Source organism: Xenopus laevis, chromosome 4L (genome assembly GCF_017654675.1).
Source record: "Xenopus laevis strain J_2021 chromosome 4L, Xenopus_laevis_v10.1, whole genome shotgun sequence".
In the NCBI taxonomy this organism is placed as follows: Eukaryota; Metazoa; Chordata; class Amphibia; order Anura; family Pipidae; genus Xenopus; species Xenopus laevis.
Genome location: NC_054377.1, coordinates 43,887,796 through 43,910,524, shown reverse-complemented (window position 1 = coordinate 43,910,524; position 22,729 = coordinate 43,887,796). Strand labels below are relative to the sequence as shown.

Genomic DNA, 22,729 nt, shown 5'->3' with positions numbered 1-22,729 from the left:
GACCTCTACAGCCTTGCAGAAGCCTGTGGCCTTGAAGGAGTCCTGCTCTGACCAAAATTGTTCATAAATTGTTGAATACAAGAAAATCCCTCTTGAATGTAGTTTCAGTGTACCATGTGCACTATAGCAAACAGAAGCACATAATGAGATAAGCATTCATACATAAATGCACTTTTCTCCCACTGAGGCAAACTTGTGTGATCATCCTTACCCTTTCACAAAGACCAACACAGACTGTAAATCTTTTATTCCTATTAAAGCAGACCACAGTGGAAGCAAGCAATGTGTGCGTCAAAAAATACTGCTGGAGCCAACCCTAACCAGCATATAGCTTGGCCTAACATGCTGTATTTATATACTTGCCCACTTCAGATGTAATTGGAGGGGGCAGGGGATATAAGTGCTGCCCTGTCACTTGTGGGGGTCTGCATAGTTTGGGGAGGTCATGGGAGCAGCTGGATGGTGGCAAATTCAACCTGCAAACTCTCCTCTAGGACCAACCAGAACATCACTAGTGAGAACCCTGGATTTACTACCACTTTCTAGATGGCTGAAGCTCCATGATTCCCCTGCCTCAATTGCCTCACTTGTGTGTGAATTGTCAGAACAGAATGGTTGGGCACAATGGCACTTGATGTTGATGCATGCAAGGGATGCATCCATTTTTGTGCAACTGTAGCATGTGTCTCTATAATTGTGCACATGTATCTCTCATCCTACAACTTTGTTATCCAAGTGATTTTTTTAAGTATATATTAAATAAAAAATGTAATTGCTACTGTCCTGTCTTGTACACAGAAGGGGATTTTAAAAATATGTTTAACCTATTTCCTTAAATCATTGTTGATACACTTTATCAGTCATTAGGCTGATTTCCAAATACTGGTCCTAAAACACAATGCATTTACTAAACAATGCTCCATACTACAGTTCCATACTTTTCTTTAACAAGTAAGCTCCAAAGGTTATCTCTTTCTTTACACAATGGCCTCTTGTCATTCTCTGCTACAAGACCTCTCCCATGCTCTTCCTTCCTACGGAATTTCCTCCCTTGCTCCCTTAGATTGTCTACAGCTTTAAGAGTTTGTTTCCCTTTCACCCAACTCTTGAAGAAACCATTCCAGCAATACATATGACCTCTTTAGTATTTTTTCAGTTCCCAATCCTATAAATGAAATCTCCTATAGTCTATTCATGTAGCCACAGAGCAAACAACTGGATTAGTAAACAGACTTGTATATAGTGAGCTGAAGTGGCAACATCCATTAGACAGGGATACCTGAAAAATGCACTCAAGTTTGTGCTAAAATCTGCTGTGCTAAATGTTAAATGCGTGTTTAATCACATTGACTAATTCTACTACAAGGTTGACCTGTCTGATATATTCCCTGCAGCAACATGAAAATTAATCATTTGCTTATTAAGCTATGACCTAGTCTTTCCAAGGAAAGGTTTTTTTCAATTTTACCTCTTATATCCAACAACCAAGTACCGCCTTATAACACTTGTACTTTCTTCAGGAGGGTAACCTTGACACAAAAAGCTTGTAAATATGCAACTTTTTAATTGCTGTTTATATAGTGGGGCGAAATATGCATAGAAATAGAGAAAATATGATTAAAATAATAGAAAAGTGAATTGACTGCAAGATGGGTTCTTGCAACAGTCGTATTGAAGAGTAATTGTTTTTCTGTTCTGACAATTGCTGGAAACCTGCCACACAAAATGAGATAAACCGTGTTCTTTTGTGAATACTACAACAAGGTCAAGGATTACCACAGGAAATGTTTCCTTTTTTTTTTTTTTTTTAAGTTCCTGGGATATTTTGTGTTATACCACAGGAGAATTCCTAGAAGTCTGTCAGAGATCTACACAGAGGCAGCACAATGTGGCCGATGATTTTCTTCTGCGCTTGTTTTCTAAGTATTTCATCAGCTTGTGATTTTGATCCGTCATCCCCCCTTGAGACTGGAATCGTTTGCAGGGTGACAAAACCAGCTGCCCTGGTGTGTAAGTACCTGTCATCAGCTCCTATACAAATGTTATTGAACTTGCTTTCTTAAAGGAGAACTAAAGCTTAACTTTATTAGGCTATAGATGTTATAATTAGTACACAGCAGCACAGAAACCAGTGCAACTAGCATCAGAATTATATTGTCAGCCCTTAAGCATTAGCTTAAATTACAGGCCAACCTCATTTTCTGATTGATAATTTGCAATTCGCTGCTCTGAGTCCACTGAGAATGTCGCAGACACTTTCCCCTGTGACAAATTTGAAAATCTGGATCATCGCTTCTATTGAGTTGAAACTTTAGGCTGGTGCAATAAGTTCAGTATATAAAATATGGTGTGTTTAGCAATAGTAATTTTTATGGTTTAGTTCTTTAAACAGAGAATGTCAGTCTAATTCAGTGTGATAGTCTTAGAACATTCACTTTCACAGTGAATTGCAGTTTATTCTTATAGCAGGCAATTCTGTATGCTTGTTTTATTCATTATAAAAACTCAGTCGAACTGTTATATGTTACATGATGTTATATTGTCAGCTTATTAAGTTATACAATTTCTTTCCACTGGCCTAGGTTTTTAGTGATGGGGGCACTCCACTTGTGAGAAAATGTGAGGCTCAATATTTGCAATTTAGAAACCCATAGCAACCAATCAATACATGTAGGTAAATACTGTATCTAGAAGTGGATACTAAAATAAGTACAACGTGCCACTTGTTTTAGTCCGCACTAGTTGGAGAGCTGCAATTTTGGCATTGCGAAATCCAACTCACCAGATTTGTAGATTTTCATGAAATCTGATGAAAACTGACGACAAAGAATGTAGATGTGAGCACATTCATTAACTTTGTAATTACAGTTGTGTAACAGCTCGCCACATGGCGTTTATGACATGAGGCCAGGGCCTCACGATGGCGGATCTCCGCCTGCACCGCTGCACTTCCACTCCTGGTCTGCCTGAACCCGGAAGCATTGTTTCGATCAGGAGCAGGCAGACGTGGTGGTTTTTATCACCAAAATGCCACATTCATCATGTGCAGGGCAGGGTACACATTGCAAAAATGGACACAATCTGCCATGTTGTTTGTACCTGCCATGCTCATAAAGGGACTGGCGCATGTCTCTGCACTTCAAAACTGAGCACAGAGACCTGAATCCTCCCATTCGCAAGTGCTGTATGGCAGGCAGTAAGAACCAGTGCTCAGAAGCTCACTTGCTAACTCCAAGTGGAGTTATCCAAGCTCGTGGATAAATCAACTTAGAGCTATCTAGTGAAGAAATATATATATATTTCAATAAGCTTTAAAGGGACATATATTGCACCCAAATGTCTCACTTCTCTAGTGTAGATTTGTGTTGTTAGAGATGATTTGTCTTAGAGATACAGTGCATGAACCAATGCTTCAATATGAAACCCCTGTTAAGACTAAAACAACATCATCCACTCTTAGTAAATGAGCAGACTGCACAAGTGATCCAAGCAGCCTTCAGACATGCATCTTATCCAGACATCAATGGAGAGAAGGCCATCAGATTTTTCGGACAAGTGACCTATGGTTTGACTAAGTAAGTACTTTTGCCCTTGCTTTTCAGTCTTGATCTTATTTGTAGCTCAAGAAATATAGAGATTAGATATAAATTCAATTAGACTGGAGGCAAATTACATGTTTCAGAGTTAGTAATGGTAAGGAGTAGTATGAAGTAGAGTACTTTCACTACTTATATTCTAGAACAAATAAATGACATTTTTGTAACAGGACAAAGTGATAAAGATTCCTATTTTAGATCTTACGGAGGGGATATTATGAGGAAGATAAGTGGTAAAGTACAGTGCAGAACTGCCTTGACCTTGGTTTCTACACTGAACACTATGAATTCTTGCAAAATGCAGTAAAGGGGTCGTTTACTTCTAAATTATATTTTAGTATGATTTATATATTTTGAGACAATTTGCAGTTGATCTTTTTTTCAGTTATGTAGCTTTTTGTTCAGCAGCTCTCCACTTTGGTATTTCAGCAGCTATCTGGTTGCTAAGGTATTTACCAGGTAAATGTGAATGAGAGATGGAATATTAACAGGTGAAGGACTGAATAGGAAGATAAGTAATACAAATAACAACAACAGTGCATTTGTAGTTTCAGAGAGCAAAAGAGCAAGAGCTTTTTTTTTGCTGGGTCAGTGATCCCCATTTAAAACTAGAATGAGCAAGAAAAAAAATTAAAAAACAAATATACAAATAAATAATGACAAATAATTGCAAACTTACTAGGAATGGTATATTCTATAACATACTAAAAGTTAACTTAAATGTCAACCACTCTTTTAAGGTGCTTGATAAAGGTTAGATATATAATAGTCAGTGAGGAATGCAACATGCCATAAGCCAGTATAGACATGTGCTTATGGGTTGCAATCACAGAGAAAATGATTGATGTGTTAAAACTGGAAGAAACTGAAATAAAAGACCATATTTTGTGGCAAATTAATAGGCTTTATTCAAACTTTAGTACAGTGAGAGTCAAATTGCCTGTTAAATGCTTTGGTTGGCTGTTTTAATAAGGTAATTTACTAATGAAATTGCAGCTGATAGGTCTTGGAAGAAGTAGAGGGATGAGGTTTGCTTGCCAGCAGCACAACCACAAGCTGTCTATCAATAAACTACAATATTATGTTCAGCAAAAAAGGCAAGTAAGGCCATTACAGAAGATTTACACAGAATTTGATTAGATTTCTTCAGGTCTAAAGAGTGCAGGAAATGGAAAGGTCATACAGATCTGGCTTTGGCTTTGTATGTAATAGTGCAAGACTAGGCCATTCAATGTCACCCAGACATTATCAGTTTCTTCCTAGAACAAATCTAGTCCTGCTAAAAATAAATTAATGCCTGGTGAGTCTGTAGAGACAGGATTCAAACATCTTATTCAAGGTTAGTTTTCCAGTATCATACCTGCAGTGTCCATGTCCCCAGTGATTCAAATAATTGTACAGTGAAAATCTAAGGACATCAGGGATATTACATTCATTTATACAGCTGTATAAATAAATGTAATCCTAATTTAAGAGTGCATACAGAAATACAGGTGCAGGAGGAAATTCTGGTGAAGGAAAGAGAGTAAAGAGTCAATCCTGACCTGTAAACAGCAGACTGGGCAATTTGTCTTATTGTGTTCACATGATGGTTTTTCTCATTTAGCATCCAGATAAGCAATTTGACAATTGGTAGCAGTGAAGTGGAACTAAGGGAAGATGATGCTGTATATATCATGATCAAGAACGTGAGTGCATCCTTCAGCGGGACTCTGAGCTATGGCTATGGAGCCTGGTTGTAAGTAATTAGACAATGATATCAAAGCACAGATACAGTGTATAAAGGCCTTTTTAAGAAAGGCATGCTGGACTTTGTATAGGAAATTCAAATACATATTATTTTGGGGATTTACTTAGTGGCATAACTATAGAGGAAGCAGACCCTCCATTCGTGGGGGGGGCTCCGAGTGGGGTTATAAAAGTATTTGCCCAATGTTTTAACATTACCTATCCACTCCCCCATGTTCCTCTGTGAGGGGGCTGCCATTTTTGTGCAGCAGTAGTCCATTAGCATTAGAAACTGAGTTGAGAAGTTGAGAAGGGATAGTTAGGTTGGCAAAACAGTCAGGTTTAGGTACTTCATGGATCAATTACTTACAAAAACAGACCTAATATGACGATGACCGATAAATAACTTTTTAGTTATTTATCAAAGGTTGAGATGTTTTTTCCACAAAAAATTTGAGTTGTTGAATTTTCGGGTTTAAAAAAAAATTATTATCTTTGAGAAACCTTATCACTTGAGTCATGTGCCTTTCAAACGCCACTACAGCACAGACATATATGCTAGCAAAATCTACAAAATTGTCCTAGAAACGATGAGAATTTTAGTATAAGACTACTGCTTGCATCAATACTCAAATGCATTTTGTTGACATTTAATTTTATCGTATCATTCTGAATGTGAACAATGCAGATTCTTGGTTTCTTTATAGGATGTTTTGTCCAGTTATTGTAACCCACAGCAGTCAACCCACAGTTTGTGTTTAGTGGTCTCCTGTCTGATCTTGGTTTACTAGAGCTGGTGCAAAGAATAATTATAAAGATGATTAAACGGTTTTGCATAAAGCAGATACACACCACAATGGAGTCAATGTATAAACTCTCTGTAATTGAATGTTTTGATAAAAGGGGGGAAATGGGGGGTCAACTCTCTGGCAGCAATCACGGACCAGGAGTATCCTCTAAATTCACTTTCTTTATTTCTAGTATGAAAGTTGGACAAACCATTGACTTTGAAATAGATTCCTCTACTGATTTACAAATCAACACCAAACTGAGTGAGTAACCCAATAACTAAGTAATTAGAAGGATATAAAGATATAGAAATGTGTATTTATAAGAATCCAATCTATTCTACAAAGCTGTACAGTACACTGGGGAAAAAACATTTCATACAAAATCAAAGTCAGTAATAATCCAAAGCTAGAGACCAGATCCCCAAAATATAGAGATCAGTAAATGAAGAAAGGAACTGGTTTGTTCAGCTGGATGCAAATCACCCAAGATTGCATTCTCCAGTTGACTGGAAATACTCACTGGAGAATAAGTATACACTTGTGCTCCAGTGAACATTTTGGGTTTCTAAATGCTTGGTACAAATCTGCAATTGATTAGGTTACTATATTTATGCTATATGTATGCAGTACATTATAACATTGTATACTCTGGTATTTGTCCTTGCTCTTCTTTACATGACTAAAAATTCATGCAAGCAGGCTGCTGGTAAAACACCTAACGCGTTTCAGGATTGTCTCCCTTAATCATAGGCATGACAATCCCGAAACGCGTTAGCAGCCTGCTACAATTAAGCCTTTACCAGAAGTGCCATCCAATATTCTAAGTTTGTTATAAATTTTGATGCAACTGTGCTTTTTTCATTGCACAATTAGATCAATTGGATCTAATAAATGTAGAATTGTAAGTTACAAATTGTTGCATAAAAATGACTTGACCAGTTTTGCAACTGTTTCTACTGTTGCCCAGTGTTGATAAATGAGCCCCATAGTGTAAATAGTGCCTGTGTATGGCACCTTACAGAAGCCCCTCCGGCATTTACCAGAACTCACAGATTGCCAGTCTGGCCGGGCCTGGTCCTGAGTTTGTTTCTAACTTAGTCTGGAGTGAGTGTGTTATCATTCCATTACCTTATAAACTGCCTGTCCAGTATATGTTTCTGTTGTGGTCTTTAATATTTCTCCCAAGAGAGAGTTTTCATTACTACCTTTTATTCATCCTCTCTTAGCCAATGTGCCTTAAAAATCAAGGCCTCGGAGACCAATGTTCAATTCATGGTCCACAAGGGGGTTGTCTTTGCAAGCGGGCCCAGACTGGCAATCTGTGGGTTCTGGCAAACGCCAGAGGGGCTGCTGTAAGGTCCCATAGACAGTCACTATATAGTGGGCTGGTGGAGGACAATTTGGGCATCTGTGTGCTTGGAATGCCAGGCCCTATATTGACTCCAAGCCCAGACCTGTTTGCGAATGAGTGGCAGGGTTTGGACAGGTCAAGTGTGAATTTTGGGTGTACTGAGGCAAGACTGGGGTGGATCAAAGATCTGTTTTTTTTTTTTGCTTTGGCTCCCCACAAATCATGGTATGTGAGCTAATAAACTGACACTGTTCCTCTATGATAGTGGATGTCTTTTAGGAGTGGGGATGGATAGTGACACTGCTGAAAGCCTTTGGTTGATTGGTTTTCAGGCAGATAAGACTGGATAAAAGCAGTATTGAGACAGATGTTTCAATGGTGTATTCTTCAAAATTCATTCACTGTTATATGCTCTAAGTATATTCTGCTAATGTCCATATTCTTGGTCAATCTGACTTTATTTGACAGCTTGCGGAAACAACCGAGTTGCTGCAGACACATCAGATTGCTACTTGACATTTCATAAACTTGTATTACACCTCTATGGAGACAAACAGTAAGAGCTAAATATCTTGTTTATGTAATTACCTTAATATCAGCCAAATTATATGACACATAGACTAGAGGACAGGTTTACTAATATTCAGTTAGTTTCTATGGGAATTTTGAGTAAAATTGGCATTTTCTCGTAAATGTTAATAGTTTGTAGATTTCTAAAAAAACTTGCATGGGAGGTAAATGCTCATCAGGCCCCACCTTGGTGAAGTTGCAACCCATGATGTACCTATACCCCTGAAAAGTATTCTATAGTCGCTATAGATGAGTTTAGCTTCACTTGTTGTTTTACTTATACTAACTTATTGTAAACCTTTGTTTCTTCCAGGCCTGGATGGTTGAAACAGCTTTTTACAGATTTTATTTCATTCACTTTAAAACTTGTTCTTAAAAGGCAGGTAAGAAAATGCTGCAGTGATCTAAAATGTAAATAATTCCTATTTATATGAGAAGACTGAGAAGGCCTGGAAGCTGCAAGACAAGGGTCCTGAAATTATCATTCATCATTTCCTGCCCTGAACTCTTTCCTTTTTTCCTAACAGATTTGTAAAGAAATTAATTATGTGGCCAATTTGCTTGCTGATTTCATCCAGGACAAAGCAGGTAAATGGTGAATAAAAGATAATGAAAATAATGGCACAAACAAGTTCAAAACCCAGGGGGTCTACATTTCTCCATTTAATTTGCATGAATACACAGAGCTGATACTCTTTTGTACTGCACTTTTGCAGCCCTACGCACATTTATGCACAGTTATATCGACATGTGAAGTAAACACGTGCAAGTCTGTTTTTGGATCTGTTATTGCTTTTCCTTGTGAGGATTTAGTGTAAAAAGATGCTCACTTCACCGTCAGCCTTGGGGAAAATTGATTCTGAGAAAGGGCCTTTTTAGTAGCTGAGGTATGTGGCAGTTGAGAGAGAGAGAGAGGCTCAGGAAAAATCCTTTGGTAACTATTTTATCCTGAATCTTTCACGTCTTTCAAGGCTAAGCATCTTTTTTATGTAACCCTGCAGAATAATTCACCAGGCATTGTTGTGTAAAACAGTGTCAAATGGTATAATCTTTTTGCATGCTTTTTCTTTGAGCAACTTCCACCGGAACTTACTTACAAAGGTCTGAAGCAGTGTAAAATAGTGTTAAATCTGACGTTCGAATGGCTTAACATATCGCACCATTTATTTTACACAGTTTTTCTGGCAAAATTAATTTTACACAGCATAATAAATGGCTTGTTACTATTAAATAATAATAGTAAAACAGTTATAACAGTATTCGAATATTCCAAACATATGCCTGTAGTAATAATAGTTCACAATGTAAGAATATGACAACATGTCAGCAGTTTATGAAACATAATCAAAAAAGCAGGGCCAGAACTAGAGGTAGGTAGAACATTATGGGGTGCTGTTTGTCCCAAATACATTCTGTATACAAAACTATCCCTAATACACAGAATGAATGTCTCTCATGTTTAAGAATTTGTGACAATACACAGAGAAAAAAAATATACAAAAGACTTATTTCTATTAAAGAATGAAAACAAAATCTGGTTAGTGAACAAAAGGATGTCATTATATCACAAACTCCATTCTGTACATTTTAACAAGCAATCTGTCACACAAATGTATAACCTCCATGTAACGGACACACTTATGCGCAAAGTTACTTACAGAATTAATTATGTAAGAACAAAGTTGGACATAATATATAATAGTGTAACTAACTAGTGCATGTCAATCTAGATTTGAATGACAAAATAGATATCTGCGACAGAAAGCAAGATTTTATAGCACAGGATTCATTCTTTCCACAAAATGAAAGTTTTGTTTCACATAACAGATAAAATAACCATTCTGTGAAGCAACACTGTCAGTCACATTCCTGAACCAATAAGAACAAAGCTTATTGCCATATACAAACAAGATGAGAAGTGGCCAGCTCTGCTCCACATGGCTTAGGCAAAGTATCTGACCTGCTATAAAGGGGCCCTCTAATGTCCCCTGTGCTGCATAGTAATAAACATGAACAAACCTTTCCTAAAAGAGCTGCTGTTAAACACTACAGGTTCATAAATGTAAGTTTTTACAAATGGCTGAGAAATATAATTCTGCACTTATAATGATTGTAGAAAAAGAAAAGTATGCAAAACATAAATATGATCATTTTAGGTGATATGGCTATTCTTATTATAGTAACCTGCTTGTGTGGCCATTTTGGTTAAGGGCATTCCTGCTGTTTTGCCATTATCTTATGACTCACTCCTGTTCCTCTTCCTGTCTAAGCTGAGAGCAATAATGGGACAGGCCACACCCACCTGCCATCTTCTATTAAATGTACCAGAAGTTACTGTGCTTGTCTGGCTGCTTTGCCTGACTCTCAGATAAGTTTTGTATATGATAGTTAGACTCCAATGTCTCCTCCTAGCTGTAATCTTGCACCAATTAGCTTGTAGTAGTCTCTTAATAATGTGCTTAGCTAAAGTTCAACTACTACATAATAGATTTTTCTGGCTGTTCAATGCAGAGAAAAGAGGGACTTTCCAGTACAAATGAGGGACTGCAGGCTGAGCTGTTAAAAGAGGGACTGTCCCTCCAAAAAAGGGACAGTTGGGCGGTATGCACTGTGCACAGGATCAGTCCCAAGTCTCTGGCTAAATCTATTATGTAGTAGTTGAACTTTAGCTAAGCACATTATTAAGAGACTACTACAAGCTAATTGGTGCAAGATTACAGCTAGGAGGAGACATTGGAGTCTAACTATCATATACAAAACTAATAACTGACTCTGAGAGTCAGGCAAAGCAGCCAGACAAGCACAGTAACTTCTGGTACATTTCATAGAAGATGGCAGGTGGGTGTGGCCTGTCCCATTATTGCTCTCAGCTTAGACAGGAAGAGGAACAGGAGTGAGTCATAAGATAATGGCAAAATAGCAGGAATGCCCTTAACCAAAATGGCCACACAAGCCGGTTACTACAATAAGAATAGCCATATCACCTAAAATGATCATATTTATGTTTTGCATACTTTTCTTTTTCTACAATCATTATAAGTGCAGTATTATATTTCTCAGTCATTTGTAAAAACTTCCATTTATGAACCTGTAGTGTTTAACAGCAGCTCTTTTAGGAAAGGTTTGTTCATGTTTATTACTATGCAGCACAGGGGGCATTAGAGGGCGCCCTCTATAGCAGGTCAGAGACTTTGCCTTAGCCATGTGGAGCAGAGCTGGCCACTTCTCATCTTGTTTGTATATGGCAATAAGCTTTGTTCTTATTGGTTCAGGAATGTGACTGACAGTATTGCTTCACAGAATGGTTATTTTATCTGTTTTGTGAAACGAATGAATCCTGTGCTATAAAATCTTGCTTTCTGTCGCAGATATCTATTTTGTCAGTCAAATCTAGCTTGACAAGCACTAGTTAGTTACACTATTATATATTATGTCCAACTTTGTTTTTACATAATTCATTCTGTAAGTAACTTTGCACATAAGTGTGTCCGTTACATGGAGGTTATACATTTGTGCGACAGATTTCTTGTTAAAATGTACAGAATGGAGTTTGTGATATAATGACATCCTTTTGTGCACTAACCAGATTTTGTTTTCATTCTTTAATAGAAATAAGTCTTTTGTATATTTTTTTATTTGTGTATGGTCACAAATACTTATATAACATGAGAGACATTCATTCTGTGTATTAGGGATAGTTTTGTATACAGAATGTATTTGGGACAAACGGCACCCCATAGAACATGCACCTGTTTAGGGTGCAACAATGAGGGGGCGCTGGGCAGGAGCCTGTTGAAGGGCCCTCTGCCTACCCTTAGTCTGGGTTTGATACCCAGGTTCGATACCCAGGTTCGCAGCTCGCGCCCTATCCTGCTAGCAAGGTGGAGAGGACAAGATTCTGTCAGCTATGACAGTAGTTTAGGGCATAGGCGTTGTAACATGAGGCATTTTTCCAAGTAGGGATGGAGGAGGAGGCAAGTTTGAGTTTTCAATTACTGTAAGAACAAGGATGTCAGCCAATCTAATATTGTCTTTAATGGTGGTGTCTGTGGGTTTAGGCTATAGCCCTAACAATATTTGTGGGTTTGTTCTAATTATTGGGATATCACATAAATCAACAATTTGTGATAGAACTTCATCCCAAATTCAATGCATGTTCATCTTCTAATGTAGTATCTGAAAGATTACATTTTGTACAGTTAGATGTGTTTAGTAGGCCTATTTTGTATGCTAAGTTGGGTGAAACAGATGATCTATAAAGTAGTCTAAGGGCCACTGTTTAATAATTATTAACTAAGTTGTGACTAAAGAGTGTATAAATATCTCTTTCTAACTTTTGGAGCCTACCTCAGAGAACAGCTGAAAGCAACTTTTCAATTGGTCTTCATTGTGTATTTTTTTTTTATAGTTTTTGAATTATCTGCCTTTTTCTTCTGACTCCAGCTTTCAAATGGGGGCCACTGACCCCATCTAGAAACAAATGCTTTGTATGGCTACACATTTATTGATATTGTTACCTTTTTATTACTCATCTTTCTACCCTCCTATTCAAATTCTAGTCTCTTATTCAAATCAATGCATGGTTGCAATGCATGATAGCTGTTGAATCAAAAGCTAAATAACTCAAAAATCACAAATAATAAGTTTCTCAGAATATCAGCCTCTACTTAAATAGAGTAAAATTGCTTTTACGAGCACTTTTGCATTTTGAGTAAATGTTTTGCTGTTTCAGAGGTATCATACTTTAATCATTTAACTGGCAATACAATGAATTTTGTAACAGCAGTGCCACCTGATGACTAGTTCCTGTAATTGTATGGTCGCAGAGATAGGAGATAGAGAAGTTCAGAAGGTAAACAGTTACCTAACTGTAAAATTAACACTGTTTCTCACAAATTTGCTCTCTCTTTGTAGAAGACTTCCTGAGAGATGGTGACATTGGGGTGGATATTTCTGTTACATCCTTTCCTGTTATTAAAGCAGGTTACATGGAGTCACGTCATAAGGTCAGTGCTGCAAATTAATACATGCTTAGTTAAATATTTTCTGATAAATATTCTGCAGTCATATTTGAGGACTGAAAAGAAAAACACCTTAATAAATTAGTCCTTATAATTCTTATAGATGGTTTTTGTACAATACACATGTTGATAAGCAGAGAAAATGGGGTTTTGACCAACACTGGATCTTTGAGCACCACTATCTGCGCACGAGCATGGCACAACGCACATGATGTCACTTCCCCACACCACTAGTGGGGGTTGCTTCAGAATTTATTTTACCATATAGGCATACGAGGGCCTCCCACTTAAAGCTGCCACCCTAGACACAGGCCCTTGAGTGCCTACATGGTAAATGCACCTCTGGTTATGACCCCAAGAGAGCCACACCAAACAAAAGACCTAGGGAAAGTGTGAAACACTATGGGAAGTATAGACTGGACAATTGCAAGTGGTGACAGAAATATCGGTTTGGGTGGCATTGGACATCTTGGTAGCAGAATAGCAGACTGCAGTTTGCATCTGTGTGGGAAGAAGGAGAGGTCTGTGTTAGCTGTGAAGGTCAACTGCAAGAATCTTTTGTTCAGAATTTTTCTCTGTAGTAGCATTTACTATGTATTGGTTGGTTTAACACACCACGTCACAAGGACTACAAAAAATCACAAAGGCTGTTGCACCCTGACCTCCTGTTTGACAAGGTAATATTGGAAGGCAAATTAGTATATTTATAGCAAAAACCCTGCAACAGAAGTAACATTAATAATAATTTCAGGTGAGTATTAATAAATGGACAAAAAGAGCATGTGCTCAGGGCCACTTTGACAGTTTGGCCACCATACAAATATCATCTGTAACTTTTTGCATAAAGATTCCCAGACACACTCTTCATTTTTAACAATCTGGACCAGTTCTACAACATAACCATTTAAATTTCTTTTTGCTTTGTTTTTACACTAAGGGGCCTATTAAACTTTTGGTCAAGTTTTTAAAAGGGAACTCGAAATTTTAGAGAAAAATAAACTCATATTTTTTTTACTATACCCCAAATCTGCAAAAAATCTTGTCAAGGTCATGTAGACGTCAATGGCAAATTTCCCTGAAGATGTTTCTTGACATTGTCATCCTTGCTGGTTTTCGTCCGATAATCCAATAAATTTGAGTTGTCGCAGCAGCATTTTTTATTTACACCAACTTTTTCGAGCTGATATTTTGATAAATGAGTTCAATTTATGGATAGGAGTTAGGTTGACTTTGTTTTAATAAGAAAATAGATAAATGTGAGTTTTAGTAAATACCCCCCCAAAGTTTTGATCAAATCTTCCAATGTGATCTTTCTTATAAATACTCTACTAGTGCCTTTAAAAGAGGTGCTTTTTCTTTTGGAGAAACAAGGACACTGCCACAACATTATTTCTTGGAGCTGGTGGACCCATGCATGAGATCGTTGTGCTGGACCCACTGAAGCAGCCCTGATTCATTTTTTGCAGTATTACCATTACTCAAGTGCAAAAAGGAAACATATAAAATAGCTTTAAGAAAGGGGTGATTCCCTAGATCATCACTTTGGCATCTTTACCACTACGTCCTGAATGTTCATATGTGCCCATGTTCTTTAGCCATTAGATGACCATAAAGTATCATGTCTGTTCCATTTGCATTTTCCTATACAAATATGACCCCTATTCATTATGCTTATCTTGTTTTTGGTATGATTCAAATTATACATTTTCATCTCCTTTTTCCTGCCCTACTTTTACAAGTATATATTGCAACTGCATCAGCAGGTGGTGCTGTTCTACTAGATATGATATACCTGGGGATTCCTTTACCTAATACTCATAAGAGCTGGGTGAGGTTTACCTCTTCTGTGTGTTATGTTCTGGCTATATATATATACTGTCTAAAATTTTTAACATAACAATGTTATGTATAATGTACATTTTTTTTCTATTCTACAGGGTGCTGTCCTCTACAGGAAACCCTCTGACATATTTAACAGCTCATTGTACACCCCTTCCCTTTTATCTGAAAACAGAATGCTTTACTTTTGGTTTTCCGAGCATGTGCTGAATTCTATGGCACAGGCCTCATTTTTTGATGGCCGTTTAGAGCTGAAGCTCACAGGATCAGAACTTAAGGTAACTTAAAACACCTGTTGTGCGACAGAAAAAAAGAACCCCATTTTTTAAACTCTTGCCAAGGGGGTCATGGAACACCCTATGGTAAAGATGGGGTTACGTATTTTCAATAGTTGTTTAAAGGGCATAGTTGTATTCTTGTTTAGAGGTGTGGCCTGGTAGGCAGGGCTAACCATTTATTCTTAATAAAAAATAGTAATGATACTAATGATACTAGATCTGAACCCTAGGTAGTTGAGAAGGTCTTTAAATAATAATCATACTCTGGACATAAACCTGGCATACAATTTTTAGCCCCAGTCCCTCAAACATGGGACTCATCATGGGATTACAGGAAATATAAACTTTAGAGGTAATATTAGAAGTAATATAAACTGAAAATTTTCAGTGAAAACTGAAATAAGTATGCACAATAATGAGGTAATAATAATGTATGAGGGAAATAGAAAATTAAGCAATACAGCTGGCTGGGTCAGAAGCTGGACACTTCCAGCAAGCCTGAGGAGGTAGTCTGGGATGTCACCTCTACAACAATGTGTGACACATGGCCTAGCTCTAATGTGGGTTTAAAAATGCACAAATATATATAAAAAGTATGTACTGTATTTGTTTATTTATCTAAGGATATCTTAAAAGATGATGATACAGAATCCCACGAAGCAAACCAAAAGGTAACTGGTAACATAATTCTGGGGTGGGGGCTGGGGGACAAGAGGGTCCAGATCACAGGGTCTGCTCTATGGTACTTTTACCTCCTCTTCCTTTGCTGCACTTGAAACTTTTCCATTTGCTTGCTCCTTTGCTGTGGGTGTATTTGCATATCCTTTCATTTGTTTTTGAATTTCCTCTGTCCCTTTATCTCCTCTACCTCGAGATCTTTATTTTTATCTTCTCAACCTCAAGATCTTTATTTTTATCACCTCTACCTCAAGATCTTTCATGGACTGTCACTGAGTAACTCAGTAACAAAAATATGGAGTCTTACCCCGCCAGAAATCAGAATCACTCCTGAAGGAACAATTGTGACATCATCAGTGGCTGTCCAACTGAATTCTACATTGAGTACAGAATCACAAGTTGTTGGTTTATACTTTGAAACAGTAAGTGCTAGGGATGAAATCACTAATATGCTGTAATTTGACAGACAAAAATAATAATAGCAAATCAAATTCGCCAGCTCTCAAGGCAGGACATTTGCTACATAGTATGTCCCTTAGCTGGGCGCTTGTGCATTGTTTGTTTCTTAAACAGGAACAGTAGTTTTATCGAAGAATAAGAAATAAGGAAAAATGATGCTTCACTTAATACAATATTTATTTACCTGTATTACAAGCCAATTGAATAAATTAACAGTTTTTGCTTAGTGTCACCACCTGCTTTCAGGTGCGTTTACAGTAACACAGGGCACAGTAAGATCAAAGTACCCTGGAACTAAAAGGCTTGAAAAGCAATGGTTTTGTATTTACAAAAACAGGGGGTTTTAGTTACAAAGTTATGATCATAAAACTGGTAAGCCACCATATCATGTCTAGGTAAAACCCACATGGTGGTCCCTAACCATTTAGGTATTCAATGGCTGGCACCTTCCTCCATGGTAGCATTTCATGGGATAAGGTCTCCTGACCTGGGCATTGGTTTGCGTCAGAGGGCTTAGTCCTTCTCTACCATTAGCTTTTAGACGAGAGAGACTGCCAAGACCACAACACTGCTTCCACAGACTTAATCCTCCCCCACTTGGGGCTTTTAAAAGAGATAAACTGCCCAGACCAACACCCATTTTTAAAAGCATAAGGCCACCATTTAAAGGGATAGGTGTGGGGATACTGCAACTACATGGAAGTTTGACCTGTGGCATAACTGCTTCCTACAGAATAACTCTGCTACAAAAGAAAAATGCAAAAAAGGAGGGGGGTTATAGGAGAAATCCAAGGCTATGAAAAATATATAAATCAATGGAAGTGCTACTGATCTGGGAAAAATAGCTACTTTTACTTTGCCTTGGAGTGCTCACACAACCCCTCCCACAATGGGTGTTGGCATGGGCAGTCACTCTCTCTAAGCCTTTTGGTGCCAGGTTATTTTGATATTGCTGTGCCCTGTGTTGCAGGTTGCACATTGGCATTGATCAAAATGGAACCTGGAAACAAAAAATCTAAACTTGATGATAATGAAATCTGTATTTAGCTGGGCTCCCCGGTGGATTACGAGTTGGATGTCACCATCGTTATTCCCTTGTCTGCATATGGAAATCATAAACATTCTACATGTATTATAATTAGCTTCAATCACTTCCTTGATTGTTTAAACTTAAGTAAATAAAACATGTTGCTCTTCTTTTTTTTCAACAGGATGTTACTGCGACAGTGAAGGCCTCATATGCAGATAAAAAGCTGATATTGAACCTTTCTGATTCTATGTGAGTGAGCTGCACTTTAGTAATGCAGTTGGATAGCGATGATTTGGTTTGTTCTCATTATGGTGTCCATCATTGTCTTGCAGAGTTCACATCAAGACTTGCACAAGCTCCTTGCAAACATCTGCGGTAGGTATTTCAGTAAACTTCATTCATTCAACATTCAACAAGATTCAAATAATTTATATAGTGTAATTAAAGTTCATTTTGCTTGACTGATGTGATAATATAGGATTATGAATAATTTTTTGAAGTGACGGGTCCCCTTTAACTTCATTAATAATGTCCTTCCTCCCTCCCTTTCCTAAACTGTGTGCTTTTTTTCCTAGAAGGAAAAAGAAATCAGACAATTTCTCCATAAAACTATTTCTCTGTATGGGATTGCTGCTGTTATGAAACGTGAGTGTTCAATGTAAAGCCAATAACGTATTTAAAACTGCACCCCATTCTCTAGCCGAGTTTACCTTCCCTTAATATCCATTTTAAAGGGGTTGTATGACTTTGTTGAAATCATATTTTTTTATATTCAGCTCAGGTATTGAATAGTTATTCCAGTTCATTAAAAGAGACAGAATCTTTATTTAGGAGTTACTAATAGAATCTTCACTTTCTGATTTCATAGATGTGTCTTGTGCATTTATAGCGACAAGTCACTTTTAAAATAGTACAATTGATAGGATCTCTGCAGAAAACCTGACATCCGGAAAGCTCAGAATTATGGAAAGGCCATCTCCCATAGGGGCAAATTTACTAAGATTCGTAGTTGCGCTAGCGTCCGCTTTGCCGCACTTCGCCAGGCGTATTTTCACCAGCGCTACACAAATTCACTAAGATCCAAAGTTGTGCTCAGGGGAAGCGTAAGGTTGCGAAGTTGCGCTAGCGTTAATTCGACAAGAAAAACGAAGTTACGCTAGCGATGCTTAATTTGCATACGGCGCCAAATTGAAGTTACAATGGAGGTATATGAAGCATCACTACACAAGCCTGGGAAACCTTCAAAACAGCAAATAACACTTCTGACAGAATGTCTGGAGGGGGGGAGGATGAGTTCATTTCATTATCTTTCTCTCTTCTCTGTTTTCCTCTGTTTGGAAATACCTGACGACACTGCTTGATTGTAAAACCATTTTCTCTTCTTGGAAAATCAATAAAAAACTATTGAAAGAAAACAGCAAATAAAATTTTTATTTTTCCCTAAACATGTGCCCACTGTATAGTTAAGGTGCCATAGTTAGGAAATGTAGGGGGGAAGGAGGGTAGCCCCAAAAAAAAATTCGATCTTTTTCAGCCTATCACCCATAAAAAAAAGAAAAAATGCCAGCGTTTTTTGGGTCTTAGAAATTTTTTTAACTAGCAGTGACCAATCAGAGACTTAAGGGGGGCCACATGGGTCATATCTGTTGCTTTTGAATCTGAGCTGAATGCTGAGGATCAATTGCAAACTCATTGAACAGAAATGTACCATGTGGCCCCCCTTCAAGTCACTGACTAGCTCAGAGTTATAGAGCTGAAAAGCAGGAAGTTCGATTCTGACTGTTTTATTAGACATCCAGTCACTCCAGCCTTTATACATTACATTTTTGCCTAACTAACTATATTAGAAACATTTTTTATTTTGCACAGCCTATCTATTTACCCAGTTTTTATTTTCACACTGAACTATTCCTTTAATGGCAGGAAACTGACCAGCAGGTGGCACTGTTGTACTATAATTCATTCATATTAATAGTACATGTCTTCCTTAAAGGGGTGGTTCACCTCCTTTAAGTACATTCTAGTATGTTATAGAGTGGCCATTTCTAAGCAAATTTCCAATTTGTCTTCATTATTAAGTGTTCATCATTTTTTTAATTATTTGCCTTCTTCTTCTGAACCTTTTCAGTTTTCAAATGGAGGTTATAGAGCCTATCTAAAAAACAAATGCTCTGTAAGGCTACACATTTATTGTTATTTTTCATTACTCATCTTTCTATTTAGGCCCTCTTCTATTCACAGTCCAGTATTATTTAAATCTGTGCATGGTTGCTAGGGTAATTATGACTGTAGCAACCAGATTATTGTAATTGCAAACTGGAGAGCTGCTGAATAAAATACTAAATAACCCATAAGCCACAAATAATAAAAAAAATTAAAACCAATTGCATATTGTCCCAGAAATCACTTTCTATATCAAACTAAAAGTTAAATCAAAGGTGCAATTATTTTAATATTTTGGAATATTAATATCTAATTATTGTAAATTGCATGTATATTAAAGGTTTAATTGTCCTTAAAGGGAAACTGTCATCGGAAAACATGTTTTTATCAAAACACATCAGTTAATAGTGCTACTCCAGCAGATTTCTGCACTGAAATCCATTTCTCAAAAGAGCAGACAGATTTTTTTATATTCAATTTTGAAATCTGACATGGGGCTAGACATTTTGTCAATTTCCCAGCTGCCCCTGGTCATGTGACTTGTGCCTGCACTTTAGGAGAGAAATGCTTTCTGGCAGGCTGCTGTTTTTTCTTCTCAATGTAACTGAATGTGTCTCAGTGAGACATGGGTTTTTACTATTGAGTGTTGTTCTTAGATCTACCAGGCAGCTGTTATCTTGTGTTAGGGAGCTGTTATCTGGTTACCTTCCCATTGTTCTTTTGTTTGGCTGCTGGGGGGGGAAGTGAGGGGGGGTGATATCACTCCAACTTGCAGTACAGCAGTAAAGAGTGATTGAAGTTTATCAGAGCACAAGTCACATAACTTGGGGCAGCTGGGAAATTTACAATATGTCTAGCCCCATGTCAGATTTCAAAATTGAATATAAAAAAATCTGTTTGCTCTTTTGAGAAATGGATTTCAGTGCAGAATTCTGCTGGAGCAGCACTATTAACTGATTCATTTTGAAAAAAAAAAATTTCCCCATAACAGTATCCCCTTTAAATACATAACACTGATACATTTGTTACATATTCACTATTTTTCAAAATACAATTTCTTTACAGGTATGGAACCAGCTTTGACATCACTGATGAATAGTAAAGGGCTTAATTTGTTTGACATTATAAATCCTGAAATAATTCATCATAAGGTAGGAAATCTTACTACACTGTCACCATCTGCATTTGTCTTGCCTAAAAATACACCGCATTTCTTTCCATACTCACTAGACACCAAACTTACTAACTTCTCATGTACTATGATCTGGGATGTATTCAAAAATATGTTATTCAAAAAGCTCCAAATTACGGGAAGGTCATCTCTCCTAGACTCCATTATTATCAAATAAGAGAAAATGTTGAAACTATTCCTTTTTCTCTGTTATAATAAAACAATACTTAGTGCTTGATCCCAACTATGATATATATTAATCCTTATTGGAGGCAAAACAACCCTACCGGGTTTCTTCGATGTTAAAATAATTTTTTTGCAGACTTAAAGTATGGAGATCCAAATTGCGGAAAACCCCAGGTTCTGAGGATATTTGGTCCCACATCTGTATATAATTCATAACAATAAAGACTAATAATTTAGCTCTTCTAGCATTCTGTGTCATTTGAATGCTACAGATGAAATGATACTACAGTTAGGAAAGGCAGGCTTAAGGTGTATTTAGATTTTTATGTTTAATAACTTTGGTTAGCCATATGCTATAATGATATCATGTTCCTTGCCAACAAACTTTGGATTAAGCATGCACAGCAATATAGAGTTCATTCTCAAATAAAATAGCAAGGCTAAATAAATTACCTGTATGTTGGACAGCACCATTGTCCACCAATCTTATATTCCAGGTAAGGGGCTAATTCTCTTTAATGTCAGGGTGACAGTCTAAAATGACAGTTAGGAAAGGTTCTGTATCTTCTACTGTCTGCCGAGTACATATGAAGTCCACTTCAAACCAGTCTATGGACTCTTGTGATAGTGAGTGTAGACAACTGCATACTAGGGTGGCCTTACAGTTTGAGCAACTTAGGTCTGACCAGGCCATATTCTGTATATATGTTTTAATTTTGCTGTAAAGGGTTAACACACACATAAATCCAGACTATGTACAAAAATCTTGAGATTTGTATTCATGGCTCTATGTAAATCAACTAAAGTTAGGAAATATATTGGTGTAATGTAATAACACTGAGAAAAAGTTGCCCATAACACCCAATCAGCATTTAACATCGGCAGTTTGAATGACAGAAAGCAAACATCTGATTGGTTACTACATCTGGACATAGTCTGCCCCCTCTTGTTTCTTACAAAACCATGCTATTTCCTTTGTGAATAAAAAGTGTGCTTTAATGTTAATTTTTTTTTTTTCTTATACAGGGATATTTAATTGTGCAACTGGATTTTGGATTTCCTCATCACCTTCTAGTGGATTTCTTAAAAAAAGCTTTGTAAAGCCTTATTGTTTTTCATTAGCTAATAAAGGTAATCAAATAAATAGTCCTAGTGGATGTTTCATTGGAGTACAAAAAGTTAGTAAGTAAACAGGAATACTGTAGCAATGCTTCTGCATTCCTCCTGGTATCAAATACACAGTATATATGGCTAAAGTGTGGTACTGGTGGGAACCAATGTTGCTCTTGGAATAACCATAAAATGCTACATCAAGGGGCCTATTTATTATGTTGTCTAGAATAAATGGCGAACTAATCAAGGTTCACACCCGGACACCAGGAACGAGGAGCAAAAGAGCCAACCAGAATGGTTAGAACACATTTGTTGGGGGAGGGGTGCAGGAGGCAGCCGGGCTAGGGGTGCGTTATTTGGAAATCCGGCGCTGAAATCAGTAGAAAGCTTGGTAAGTACACCACTTTTTATGTGGTGATGCCTGCCACCATTTTTATACACAGCATTATATATAGGCTCCCCATTTTTTTTTTTTCTAAAACCTCTCTAGACTACTTAATTTTAATTAACCTCTAGGCACATTACACCCCAATTACCTTTCTAAAATTATCATATAATGTTAGTTATTGGAATTTCCTAGGACTGCAACAGTATCTACTTTATTCCTGGTACTAATGCCGCAGTCTTGTCTTGCCTCATAAATGGAATTCTATTTTTAAGCTAAGAACCACAATAGCTTGTGGCAAGAAGGCTTATTTATATTTACAACACTGATGGCTGTAGAGACTTGTGATAGACAGAAGGCGAGAGGGAGG

The 22,729-nt window shown here is 37.3% G+C and overlaps 1 protein-coding gene across 1 annotated transcript; it reads left to right on the top strand.

Moving 5' to 3' along the window:
• The first annotated feature begins 1,871 nt into the window (after nucleotides 1–1,871).
• Nucleotides 1,872–22,005, top strand: cetp.L (cholesteryl ester transfer protein L homeolog). Its single transcript, NM_001095335.1, has 16 exons — nucleotides 1,872–2,010; nucleotides 3,461–3,575; nucleotides 5,203–5,334; nucleotides 6,306–6,376; nucleotides 7,935–8,022; nucleotides 8,350–8,419; nucleotides 8,564–8,624; nucleotides 12,951–13,042; nucleotides 14,995–15,174; nucleotides 15,798–15,845; nucleotides 16,107–16,274; nucleotides 17,523–17,590; nucleotides 17,674–17,716; nucleotides 17,917–17,986; nucleotides 20,570–20,655; nucleotides 21,888–22,005. Exons 1-16 carry the CDS (start codon nucleotides 1,887–1,889, stop codon nucleotides 21,960–21,962), a joined length of 1,491 nt encoding a protein of 496 aa, NP_001088804.1. The 5' UTR covers nucleotides 1,872–1,886; the 3' UTR covers nucleotides 21,963–22,005.
• The last annotated feature ends 724 nt before the right edge of the window (nucleotides 22,006–22,729 follow it).